This window comes from Lygodium microphyllum, chromosome 11, assembly GCF_053477565.2.
Source record: "Lygodium microphyllum isolate KBCC chromosome 11, Lygodium_microphyllum_v1.1.10, whole genome shotgun sequence".
NCBI lineage: Eukaryota > Viridiplantae > Streptophyta > Polypodiopsida > Schizaeales > Lygodiaceae > Lygodium > Lygodium microphyllum.
In genome coordinates, this window is record NC_141145.1 from 140,284,609 (window position 1) to 140,298,513 (window position 13,905).

Below are 13,905 nucleotides of genomic sequence, written 5' to 3' on the forward strand. Positions count from 1 at the left end.
TTGAACAAACGGTAGCCGCTCTTGGTCCGGATTCTGATGCAGAGGAACCGGAGGATATGGTGCCGTGTACAGAGGAGATGCCGCCTGCTCCTGACTTTCAGCCTGCGGGTAAACGCTCCAAGCCTACGCCCGAAGAGATAATTGGTCATCAGGATCGTTCGTATGCTCAGGTGGCCTCTGATTCTGTGGATTCCTAGGAAATTGATTGGGAGCATTTGCTGGAATTTGCCAATACGTTGCTTGGTGACTATGTCCAGCATAATCATGAAGCTTTTTCTGACGCGGAAACTGAAGAGGTTCTGGAGGCAACGGTGGATTCGAAAACGGTCCTGCGCTCTTTTTCAGTGTTTTATGAACGTGCAGTTATACTCTTCTTCACTGGCAGGATCCCAGTGCTTTCCCATATTCGCCAGTGGTTGCACCATTTACTGCAAGGGGAGTGTGTGGAGGAGATTTTTGTTGGACCTCGAGGCTTCTATGAGGTTCTGCTGAACTCCGACAAGCATCGGACTGAGCTCCTGTCCAAACTACCATTATTCTTTGATCGCCGCTTGGTTCATGTCGTGCCATGGCGCCCTATGGCCGACTTTCAGCGCCTACTTCAACGTGAATGCCCGGTGTGGGTTGAGGTGGAAAATTGCCTGGCTGTTAATTGGCCATTGTTAAAGGATGCCATGGCCGTTGTGGGAACGGTCCTGGTCCCCCCCAGCCTAAGGGCAATGAATAGAAACCGTTTTTGTATGTTATGGGACACTACCAGGAAGAGGCCTGCGTGGCTGTGCCTTAATTGCTCTGGCATGCATCCTTTACATTTTCGCTTGAAATGGGGTGTCTTTGCGGGACATTGCTTTTCGTGTGGTAAATTGGGTCACTTTATGGCCGAATGCCCAGAGAGGCAACCGTCTTCCGATAATGTGCATGTTGTGCTGCCCAAGGATGACATGGTGCTTGATGCTCCCTCATAGGAGGACACCCAGCCATCCAGTGTTTTGGATAAAGGTAAACAACAGGTTTTGGGTTTGGATTCTTGTAACAATGAATGGATAGAGGCACGTCCCAAAAAAGGTAAGAAGTTGGATACTGCTTTCCTGGATTCTGGGCCTGTTGTGTCACAGGATTCAATGCGCACGTATATGCGCAGGAAAGAAATGTCCTCTTCACAGCATGTTGCGCGTACTATGGCTCCTTCTGCTCCCCGTAATCAGTCTACGAGGAAAGTATATACAGACGGGCCCAAGGGCCCACCTGCTAAGTTGGCATTTGATTCTAAAGGCAATGTGATTACACCCTGGGATCGTCGTTATCCCCGCGCCACCCCTAAGACAGTGGATATCCCATCTACTTCTAAAGCTGGCCGGCCGAATTCTTTTGCAGTCTTAGCTGATTTTCTGGATGATGGTATCCTTGACATTTTAGCAGACAAGGTGAAATCGAGGCAAGCGGTGCCTCCTTCCTGATTTTTCTTTTTTCAGATATATGAAGATAGCCACGTGGAATGTGCGAGGCATTTGTTCTCGCCATAAGCAACATGCCATGTGGACTGTCTTGCATGAAAATCAGTGGGATGCCTTGTGTGCGGTGGAGCACAAGAGTCACGATGATGCAGGAAAAGTGGTGGATTGCCATGGTTTTCACTTATTTTATACAGGGACACATGCTGTGCATTATTCTGGAGTGCTTATGATTGTCCATGAGAAATATCAGCCTATTCTTATTAAAAATGATGTGCAGGGCCACTTTGTGGTAATTGAAATTTTATTTGAAGGAGAGATCTTATGGTTGCTGGGCCTCTATGCTCCAAATGACCCTTTATCTCCCCGGGATCTTTGGAAGACTTTGCAGAGCTCCATGTCACTTGGCAGAAGGGGTTTCGTGATGGGAGATTTCAATATGTGTGTTGACTCTTCCCAGTCCACTTCCGGGCATTCGGTGATGGATGCTCCGGAAAGCCGGGTGTGGAATGCCTTTGCTCTTGCGGCTCTTAAGCAAGATCTATGGTCTTGGTTACATCCGTCCTCCCCAGGGTTTACTTTTCATTCAGCGCAATATGCATCTACATGGTCGTGGTTGGACCGAATGTACATCATGCAGGATGATGACTTTCTTCTTGAGATGCTGGAAATGAAAGTATTGCAATAATATGCCTTGTCCGACCATTTCCCTCTCCAACTTGAGATACTGGCACAACCTATTGCACCTTTTATGCAGTTGTTGGATAGACTTCCTTTACGTTTCAACTCTTCTTATTTGAAGCGTTCAATCTTTCAGGGCTATATGCAGCAATTGATTGAGAGATTTTTATTGGACTTTGCCTCTGAGGGCACAGTTTCTTTTGAACGTCTAGTCTCTAATGTGCAACGGGTCGCTCGCCAGTATGGGATACATCATGCCTCTCTTTGTCGGCGGCGTCGCCATGCAACGGAAGGCTTACTGGCTTTGGTTCGTTCACTTCTGGTGGATACCCCAGATGATGATTTTCTATTATCACTGGCGCAGTGTTTGGCCGATCTTATTAAAAAATTTCAGTTGAAATCCTATCAGCAGGCCAAATTACACAATTTGACTGACAATTTGCAAGATAATGCTTGCCAGATTCATAAGTTCTTTTGCGCCTTGCATGCTTCTCCTGCTCGAGAAAATATGACCAGACTTCAGGATTCAGAAGGTCGCATGGTTACTGATCCGCACACCATTGTCGATATGTGCAAGAATTATTTTTGGGATCTTCTTGGTTCTTCTTCGTCACCTTCTGACCAGGTTACGTATGCACGTTCAGTTTTCTATGATCTGGTCCGCCATCAGGTTCTACTTGATATGCGAGCTACCTTGGAGGCAGATATTTGTGAGGAGGAGGTTATGGATGTTTTGTTACATCTGCCCAAGGATAAAAGCCTTGGCTGGGATGGCCTCACCAATGAATTCTTTGAGTGCTCGGCTACGCAACTGGTGAAGCCATTGGTGGCTATATTTCAGCAGGTCCGGGAAACAGGGGTCATGCCTTCCTCATGGAAAGAAGGCATTATCAAATTGCTTCCAAAGGTTCCTTCGCTGTCAATGTTGCAATAGTGGAGACCAATTTCATTGATGGGCTCGATGTATAAATTTTTTTCCAAAGTCCTGGCGAATAGGCTCCACAAGCACCTTCCAGCTATTGTGCATGCTCTTCAATATGGTTTCATTAAGGGACGCAACATTCTGGATAATATCTTAAATGTGCAAATGGCCATTGACTATGCAAGGCACTCTAGCCAGGAAGTGGTATTGATTCAGTTGGATCTGGAAAAGGCCTTTGACTATTTAGATTGGTCTTTCATTCCTGAACTTATGTCTGCTATGGGTTTTGGGGCGCGGATGTCCCGATTGATCTACACAATTAGTGCTGAGGCTTCTTCACGTGTTATGCTCAATGGTGGGGTTACAGAGCCATTTGTCCTTGTACGCGCGGTGAGACAGGGTTGCCCTTTGAGTCCTCTCTTCTTTGCCCTGGCGACTCACCCGGTTCTCTCAATGTTATCTTCAATGGCAGCTTCTGATCAGCTGGCCGGTTTGTCTCTTCCTATGGGGCAGCACTTCATTAGCCAATCTTTGGCTGATGATAGCTTTATGATTTTGCGTGCAGACAAGGACAACATTCGCAAGGCATTAGATGTTTGGACACTCTTTGGTCATGCTTCGGGTCTTCGCATCAATGCCTTCAAATGAGCCATTCTCAGCTGCACGGAGTTGGATTTACAGTCCTTGGGTTGGCAGGGTCAGGTTGTTCCCCGTGGCTCCATTGTCAGGCATCTCGGGTACCCGTTGGGGGTTGATGTTCAGCCAAAGCAGCTACTGGAGTGGATTTCACAGAAACTGGTCACTAAGTTTATGTATTGGAAGTCGCAAGCGTGGCCCTTTCATGTCCGCCTCAAAGTGGCGCAAACAATTATGCTGCCAATGCTCACATATTTCTTGCCATTGCTGCCCTAGACTCCTACTACTTTGAAGGCTCTCACGCGCCCTATTCGTTTCATGTTATGGAAGAAGGATTCCTTGCATGTAGGTATTTCGTGGATTTCGTGGTCACATACATGTACCCCCAAACGCTTGGGTGGTGGGCTATTTTGGATGTTGAAACTCATATGCTGGCCCTTCGTTGGTCACTTTTTCGCGCTATGTGCGTGGATCATCACCCGTGGACCATTATAGCCCGTCATTTTCTGGAGGACAGCGGGCTTCGACATGGCAATACACAAATTCGGGGCTCCTGGTGGCATGTCCTTAATGCAGACTCTCGGTTTTCCAGCCCCGCCTCCTCTCTATTATTACATTTGGTCGGCTCCTGGAAAGCCGTGCTCCAAAAGGCGAGATGGCATCCAGCGGAGGACCACTTGCATGCTAACTCCTTTAAACTGGAATTGTTGGCAGTATCAAGATTACTTTCGTGGGAAGACAAACATGAGCTTCGACCAAAATTTAACCGCATGGCCCGTCTGGGGGTGACTTCCGCTGCGGACGCCACCCTTGCCAGTCGTAATGTCTTCGCATCGTTTCATACGGCCAGGAGACTTTTCAGAATCCTGCGTGGCTACCATGACTTATGGGAGCAGCTTTTGCTGGTACTTCAGGCCAGGCAACCTTTTCCTGCCCTTGCGGTCGATCGTCCTTGGTAGGACTGGGACCTTGCAGGCCGGTTGAGTCTGGAAAAGGCCTCTGGTAATCAAGTGTATCATCTTCTGATGAAAGATCATCAATGGTTGGCTGTTAAAGCTAATTCTGTATGGGGTTTGCGGAAATCTCAGTCATGGTGGAAGGGAACGGTGATGGAGGGCTGGTTGAATAAGACACCGTTTAAATGCAAGGTCTTTCTTTGGCGGGTGATGATTGGTGGTCTTCCTCTTGCCTCGGCCCTCTCCAAGCGTCGAATCTCGAATGGAAATTGTTTCTTCTGTACCACTACTGTGGAATCAGCCCGGAATCGATTTATTTCTTACCCGCTGGCCAAGAGGATCTGGTCGCTCTTGTCACAGGTTTGGCATACAGTGGTGGGGTCCTCGCTCACCCCGTTCGATTGGGTTTTTGTGCGACCAAAATACCCCACACCGCCACAGTTGCATATGAAGATCTTGTTTCACTTCTTCAGATTCTGGGGATGCTGGCACAATTGGACCACTCGGAATGCCTTTCTTTTTGATTCCGCCTCTAATGTATCGAAATACATTGCCCGGCTTAAAGGTCTCTTGCATTGGCAGATAGATCTCATTCGACACTCGGACTTGCTCCCTCGGGAGGACTTGCTTACCTGGCATATGGCAATTTCCTCTACGTCTTTGCCATCGCTTGTGTAACTTTTGTGTGGCTTAGTACTGGGATCTTACACGTCGGCTTAGAGCCCTCGTGTATCCTGTAATCATGAAAACTTGTACTCTTTTTTCGTAATTAATACAATTACCTTTTACGAAAAAAGAGAGAGAGAGAGAGAGTATGCGTGCGTGTGCATGTGCGAGTGCTTGGTTGGTCAAAATGACCTTTGAAAATATTTCCATTCATTCAATCGAAATCCTTCGTGAACAAAAGAGAGAGAGGGGCATTGTACATGTAAGTAATTTGCAATCCAATAACCCTCGTGGAAACAAGAAAGAATGAATCAGATTATGATATTCCAAATGGGGAACACAAATGTTGTAGTTTGAAGTTCTTCTCATTAGTTAAATATTTTCTAATGCTCATCCACATAATTTGCAAGGACATCATAGCTATTGAGGCTGCAGCAAAACCAATCCATATAGTGTTAAATGCAGACTGAACATAGCTGCAGTGATTTGCTGTCAAGTCTTGGAAAGCCACTTTCATGAAAGTGCATGTCATTATATCAAACAGAGAAGGCAGGATGTTAGAGACATCTTTGGCAGCAGCAACTGATAAAATGAACTGGGAGTAGTAGGTTTTTGGTATTGGAGTGTTTTGCTCAAAGCAATGTTTTACAATGTCTTCAGGACATCTGTATTGAGCATAATCCTGTAAATAAGATTTCAAGTTCAAATTGTTCAGCAACCTTATGTGGAGATTGAAAAATGAGTGATGCTGATCCTTTGAAAAAAAATCTCCGTTATCAATTAACATTTAAAACAATGAGACTTTAATTAAAATATATATAGTAGTGAAAACAATGAAAACTTGCACAGATGAAGTGAGGTTGGAATAAAAGGACAAAGAAATTACATAGTGTGGTATTTAAATGATATACCTATTCCTTAACAAAGTATGATCTAGGCCATAGCTGGAAACTTGGGAGATTCAGGTTATTTGCGTTACATATTAGTGTATTCTGTTTGGTATGTAGAGTGCAAGGCACTAAATGCATATTTGTTTACCTTGAATGGAATGCTTTTATGCTTAAGATGTGTCACTAGTATGGATCTCTTGGGAAGGCCATAAGTGTAAGTCTTTGTCAAGCAACATGGGTGGCTATGGGGATAATTCTTCTAAAGCAGCCATGGCTATTGGCATAAGTTGTGTAAAGCAGCATGGATCTCTTGGGATGTCTACGGGCATCAGTCTTGTGAAGCAACCATTATAGATGACTAAGGCTTCTAAAGGAGAACAGTGTTTGTGAAAGCATTATAGTGTGGCATGTGGATTCATGCTTGGTATTCTCTTTGGTTCTTGAAGAAAAACCAAGAAATGTAAGTCACATGGATGTGGCACTTTTGTCATATTAGGTATCTTTGCTTGTGGATTTATTATTATGCATTTTGGAATGCACTTGAGTATATTGCTTTTATTTGTGTTGTTGCTAAACGCATGTTTGTACAAAATATGGCTTATGCTCATCATGGTTAATGCAGCATATCCCTCTATATTTTGATGGTCAATTGGTTCATGTGGTCCCATGGAGGCCCGTGGATGAATCTCAAGATGTTCTTAGATAGGCGTGTCCATGGTTAATTTCCCTTTCCATCTTTGAGAGCTCCTTCCTTTGGTTTTGAGATCTCTTGGTCAAGTTTTGGTGGAACCTCATTTGGCTTCCCATAATAGAAATAGAGCTTGCATGCTTTGGGATGCTAGAAAACCTCAGCTCAATAAAACTTGTTTTGAGGCATCGGGGTTGCATGTGTTGGTTTTTGAGCTGATGTGCTGAACTTTTGCATGACACTATTTTAGATGTGGTCAATTGGGCCATATATTTTTTGAATCTGATTGTACTCTTGAGGTTTTGCACTATTCTTTGGATCTTGAGGTGGATATGTAGGAGCGTGAACCCTCGGATGTGTTTCAATAGCACAACGTTTCTCCCTAGAGGTCTGCATGGAAATGCAAATAAAGATTTGCTCAAGTGGGAATTAAGGGCAAGCCGTGTCTTACTTGTCTAAGAGAACAAACATCTAAGGATGCTTCTAGGGTAATTGCGGCTAAACACCATGCTTGATTGGAATCCCTCGATTCTTGCACATCTAGCTTTTGATACTATCACTCAGACTAAAAAATGCAAGGGTAAGGGGTTTTACTCTAAACCTCAATCGTCTTGTGTGCCTGCAGCTAGACTAGGTAATAAAGGTGCCTTTGATTCTACTTTGAGGTTTGATTGTCATGGGAGGCTGTTGCCCTCTTGGAATGTGTTTTGTAAATAGCAACAGTTCTCTCCTTGTGCATTGATTAGTTTGTAAAGGTTGGATCTTGTGGATGTGATTTGTAGTGAAAGGGAGTGATTTAGTACTTCCTCTTTTTTGTTCATCATGAGACTTGCCTTATGAAATGCTAAAGGGGTTTTATCGGGCAGCAAGCAGTATAGGCTGTGGAGGACTATTTTTGCTAGTAATTGGGATGGTTTTTGTGTAGTGGAGCATAAGCAGCACTTGTTGGCTGGTTCACCTATGCTTATAAGGTTTATACAATGTTTTTTAGCGTCTGGGTTCCTCACAAATCTGGTGTTATGTCAGCTGTTTGATCTTCATTATGGTAGGTGTGTATGCTCCTAATACAATCCAAAATCGTCGTCAACTTTGGGAAGATTTGTAGTACCCTTGTTAGCTGGGTGATTTTAATGTTTGTGTGTCTAAGGACCATGTCAAGTGGCAACTTTGCCTCACTCCATTATGGATGGTCCTAAGCGTCAGGCATGGGATGCTTTGGCTGCCTTGTCATTGAAACAAGACATGCCGTCTTGGCTCCATCCTTCTCAGTCTAGATTTATATAGTGATATCTTTAGCATTTGGATACTTGGGCTAGACTTAGTAAATGTATATTTACTAAGGTGATTCCTTTTTTCTAGCAATGATTGACATATGGGATGTGGGTGGAGAGACAACTTGTCCTTTTTTATCATTATCCCTTGGTTTTGGAAATGACTTATCCACTAGTGCATGCCTTCAAGGCTTTGCTTGCTCACTTGCCTTTGCATTTTAATTTGCCTTTTTTGCTGCACGATTAGTTTTTGGAATGCATACAACAATTGATTGTTTCGTTTAGTACATAGGTTTTGTCCGGAGGTATCAATGCATGGTCCTAAGGATGATACACATGCTTTGAACCAACAATATGGTATTTAGCATGCATTTGCAATATTTATTGGAATGTTCAGTGTCTACGCAACAGGCAAGGGATACCTTTCATGATTTGGTCACGTGTTTTGAATGTTTGAAATGCAGAGTCCAAGATCTTTAAGATAAGGAATATGATAAATATAAATTAATGGCCCATCAAGATGCTTTGCATGATAATAACTGTCATCATGAGGATGTGAAATTTTCTTGCTTTGCTTAGCATTTGATTAAAAGTTAATCAAATGTATAAACGTGACTTGCACATATGAGGTGTAAGTTAATTATTTCATAGTGTGGAACCTAGGACTCCAAAATATCAATTGATGCCAAAACAAAGTTGTAATAAGTTATGTGTGACAAGTACTAGGTGGTACCTGATGTCAAATTTTGGCCTAGACCAATTTATTGGCCACTAATGTCAGTAGGGTAATATTAGAGACTATGCATTTATTAATTAATTAATGCGTTCTAAGGGCTAATAACTGCTCATAGATACTTGGAAGACAAATTGGCCTAGTCAATTTAATTAGTAGTTGGTGAAATTAATTTTTTGAGCACTAGAATAATTATTAAATTATTGTTTAAAATTAAGACTGTAAAGATTAATTTAATAAGCTAGATAATGCTGAAAAATGGGATTAGAAGGCTATTACTTAGCAAACCTTGCCCATGTAAGTGGGAGAAACGTTTTTGAAGGCTAGTGGAAGTTTATTCTAGCCATTATGAGAGAGAAGGAGGCTATTAGAGAGCAAGGAGATACTCCCGATGTGATTTGGAGCCCCCAAGGACCAGCCCTACAGTAAGCAACAAAGTTGGGAGCCCTCCAGGTGCAGGTGGTAGTAGGCCAAGGTCCTTCTGGTTGAGGTAATAGCATATAGAGGGACAACATCCTTTTTGGTGGTCCTAAGCTGTAGGTGATAGCTTTCATACTGTTTGACCAAGATAGTAATAGTTTTTCAACATTTCTCATGATGAAACTTTGAAAATTTTCTCTCTACAACATTCTCTCTCATCCTACAACCATCTCTCAAGTTATCTCAAAAAACATCAACCATCTAAGTCATCAGAGGTGGAGATACTGGAAAATCTCTTTGATAAACCCTAATTTACAGATTAGAATTGAGGGCTTAGGACTTGGGATGCGTGCTCAGAATTGAGGGCTTAGGACTTGAATTTTAGTAGCTGGAATCAAAGAATTTTAGGGAGATTCAAGAGGCCAACTAGTCTATATCAGATTTGGGACTTAGTTTGTCTTTCAAGGAGCAGGGTGAAGGCCAATTCCCAAGCAAACCAAGGGTAAAATTGGCTTCAAGGCTTGCTGGCCAATTTTGATAGTAAAGAGGCGCTTAGATTAGCAGAGGAGATAAGAGGATCTCATTTACACTTCATCCATTTGCAATAAAAGTTAAAGAAATATCCCAAGGGGCGCCAATTTTGGGGTCAACCTAGTGTCCATTGTCCAAGACTAAAGTAGTAAGGGTGTATTTTTAGTTTATGTGAATTTTATATTTACTATAATTATTGATTAATCGGGTCATCACCACCCTCTTCGATGAGGAAGACTGGTTGCAATAATTGCAAGACTCATTATTTCTTTGCTTGACTATGCTAAAAATATGCTCAGGAGAATATTGTGCATTTCATGAATGAGCAGGGTGACATGGTTGTTGAGCCTGCATCTATAATTCAGGTGTGCCTTGAGTATTATGAATCTTTCTTGGGTGCACATGAAGTCCTTTCTAATGCTGTTCATTCTACCCATCAATAATGTATCAGATTTCATAGAGGTGGACATTATCGAGGCTGAAACACTCATTTATTGTATGGAGATTGATTTGCAAGTTTTGGGTTGGTAGGGAGTCCATGTTTCTAAAGGTGAAATTACATGATGCTTCGAATATCCAATTGGTGTGGATGTGGCTTCAATGCTTGATTGGGTGTTCTCTCGGATTCATGACAAGTTTACTTAGGGCCGGCCTGTTCATGTGTGGTTGAAAGTGGCTCAATCCATCATGATTAGTATGGTATCATATTTTTTGCCCTTTTGTGGACCAAGAAGTCTCTCTTGAAATTGGTACACCTCATCCACTTTATGTTGTGAAAACAAAAAGTGAATTAGTTGGGGTAGGGTGTGGATATCTTGGCACCATATTACTACTTCAAAACGGTTGGGAGGAGCTGCTTTGTTGGATGCCAATCTCCATATGATGGCTTTGAGAAGAATGATGCATTTGTAGGTTGTATGTGTGTAGAGTCATCCTTAGACTTACATTGCTAAATCTTTTATTGAGGAGACTGGTATCTCACATGGTCATATGATTATCAAGGCTTCTTGGTGGTATGTGCTGAATTCGACACGGTCTCTTTAAATTTGAGTCCTTTCTTCTTACTCATTTAATTGGTGCTTGGTAGGAGATTCCCCTCTTCATAGTTTAGCATCCTCATGATCTCCTGAGAAGGAGGTTAATTCATTGTAGGTGAAAGTACTAGCCACTTCCAAGTTGTTAGATTGGCTTAATAATGACTTACAATGGGATAAATTTAATCAAATGGCTAGGTGGGGGTTGTAGGAAATATGTGATGTTGTCATTGCTAGCTAGGCCCATCTTTATTGTTTTGGTTGCAGTTGCTAATACTTTTGGGTGCTTAGAGACTATTGACAAATTTGGTTGACCTTGCAGGAGCAGCTTTAGCAATGTACTCCATTGCCTACTTTTCAATCTTCTTCCCCTTGGTAGCATTGGAAGTTTGTGAAACCAGATGATTTCCAAACAAGATTAGCTAATTAGATCTACCATAAGATGGTAGAGGATAAGAGATGAACCACTGAGAAAGCCAATAAAGGATAGCATGTTTGGCATATGATGCATGGTCGCAAGATCTCCCAAGGTTGTTGTATCTTTTTGCACTATATGAGATGAGGCCCCGACTCATCTCTTCATCTCTTGCTTTGTTGCGAGACAGATTCGGAGCATTGTTTCCTATGTGTGGACCTCAATGACTCAGCAAAGTGAATACCCATGTATGCTTGGATCATAGGCAAGATGCCTTCTTTGTTGACTTTGTAGTTGAATCATGCCTGCGTCTCCTATTGTCTCAGATGAACAACTCTCTGGTATATCTAGCACACTTGTAATGCCTTCATTTTTTATTTGGCCTCCACTGTCTGTGGTCATATAGCCTATGTTCGAGGTTTAGTGTTATGGCACATCTCTTCCATGGTTCCAACGGACTTGATTCTCCCTAATGTGGCTGCTCCTTGGCTGTATATTGTTTGCTCCATTCTTGTTGTGCTACCCACATGATATTTGTGTGTTGTGTTTTTGAGGCATTTTGCCTTTACTTGTGCTGTGTTTTGGTGGCTTTTTGGCTTCACTTGTGATTGTTGGGATTTTCTTTTTTGTATAGATCATTTTAATAGCCATTGATATTAGTGGTGACATTAGGAACTAGGTATTAATTAATTAATTAGTACTAGTTCAGGGGCTAATAAATGCTCACGGTTGCTTGGATGACAAATTGACCCAACCAATTTAATTGTTAGCTAGTATAGTTAAAATTTTGAGCAAGTATTAATAATTAATGTAATTTTCAGAATTAATATTCTGAAAGTTAGTTTATATGGGCTGAAAATTGCTGAAAAATGCAGTTAGAAGGCTGCTACTTGGCCAAACCTTTCCATGCAAGAGGGGAAAGGACTGTTAGAGGCTGGTGGAACCTCATTCCATCATTGTGGAGGTTAGGAGAGGAGGAGAGGGAGCCATTGCTGCAATTTTCCAGCCATTGCTGATATGCCTAGCCATTAGAGGCTGCTAAACAGCTGCCCCAACTGATTAGCAGGCAATTGGAGGCAAGTGACAGCCCTTGCAGCTTGTCTACAAGTAGATGACAGAAAATTTGGGGCCCACAAGGGTAGGCACTTGCATGTGGAGCTCTTGTTGATGGTGGGCTGCAATCAATCAACCATTTATAGTAAGGCAATATTAAATTTCAGCCAAATTTGGTGATGATACTTTGAAATTTCTCTCTCTCTAGCTTCCTCTCTATTCTTTTAGTCAATTCACAACTTCCCTTGAGAGATCTCAGCCAAATGCAGTCCTAGGAGGGTGCAATCGAAGAATCTTTGCCACCTTGGCCAATCCCCATGCAAACCAAGGAGAAAATTGGTTTGAAGACTTGCTTGTCGCTATGGATAGCAAGATGTATTGAAGATTGAAGGAGATCACACTGGATTTGAGTGTACTTCAACCTTTAGTAATACAAGTTAAAGAAATACCACAAGGGTTGCTAGTTTTGGGGCCAATCGGGTGTCCAATGTCCAAGATTAAGTGGTAACATTTGTATTTTTCATTCATGTGAATTTTATGCTTGCTGTAATTAGTGCTTAATCAAGCTTGATTAGGTTATTTACCACCCTTGTAGAGAAGTAAGGCTGGTTCCAGCCGGTCTTTGATTGTGCTTGGTTGGCTAGAAGGCATGATGCAAATACTTCTATACATTGATTCAAACTTGTTCATGAAAAAAAAAGAAGAACACCTTAGATTTCTGCTGTGTCATTCAGCACAATGCTATGTCAGCAATGCCACATCACCCTTGTCATATCCTCAAGTCAAAAGTTGTCTTTACAGTCAAATGAAACATATTTGGACGCTCTTTCCTGCCATGCAGTTTTATCCCTAAAGTATCATCTGGAAGGAACTTCCCTAGTTTCACTCAATCCACACTGTACATTTATGCTTATATGTCTCTGAGTCTCCTCATGATCCCCACATCTAGCACAAAGAATAGGGTCCCTACTATAGCCAAGCCATGTACCAACTGCTAAACTTGTGTGTGCTAGTAACCAAAAAAAGAGTGAAATCTTTCTTGGTCTAAACTCCTATGTGGTAAACTCTTGTGTGCTAGTAATCAAAGAAAGAGTGAAAATTTTCTTGTCCTAAAGCTGTCCTCCAATCTCCTCTAGAAGTTTGCTAGGAAAGGCTATGACATACCCTGGATAGTCTAGTGCTTAGCTACAGCTGACACTACTCTGGTTCTGTTCATCTGTATTCTCCTCCCCAACCTAGTGGTATAGCCAAAGAAGGGGACATCTTGAGGCATCTTTGCAAACGGATCTCTCCACACCCACTCCCCAAGATCCCACTAAAGCCTCTAGAGCGGCCTCCTCCTATACGCCCAGTGTCTCCATCCATCTTCCATACAAGTTTGAGGGCTTGGGTCTAAGTACCAAGTCCTATCACAATGAGCCACAACTCTAAACACACTCTCCACTAGTGGCCACCACTACAAGAAGGATCTCTCCTCTATTAAAAAGCCCTATCCATGTTTGATCTGTCACTGTGTCATTTCTCCATTGAAGGGGTACACCTCCCTAATGCTTTCCAT

At 42.5% G+C, this 13,905-nt stretch overlaps 1 protein-coding gene and 1 long non-coding RNA gene across 3 annotated transcripts in view; one reads left to right on the plus strand and one right to left on the minus strand.

The window, feature by feature from the left end:
* The window catches only part of LOC148029441 (uncharacterized), a 176,440-nt gene that overhangs the window by 15,559 nt on the left and 146,976 nt on the right, over positions 1 to 13,905 (plus strand). The gene's annotated exons all lie outside the window — the stretch shown is intronic.
* LOC148029442 (uncharacterized) overlaps positions 5,619 to 13,905 on the minus strand; it is a 155,496-nt gene continuing 147,209 nt past the window's right edge. For both annotated transcript variants that reach the window (XM_087688257.1, XM_087688256.1), the window contains exon 9: positions 5,619 to 5,994. In XM_087688257.1, coding sequence (XP_087544383.1) covers positions 5,629 to 5,994 — 366 coding nt within the window. In that variant the 3' untranslated portion in view covers positions 5,619 to 5,628. The remainder of the gene's footprint in view (positions 5,995 to 13,905) is intronic.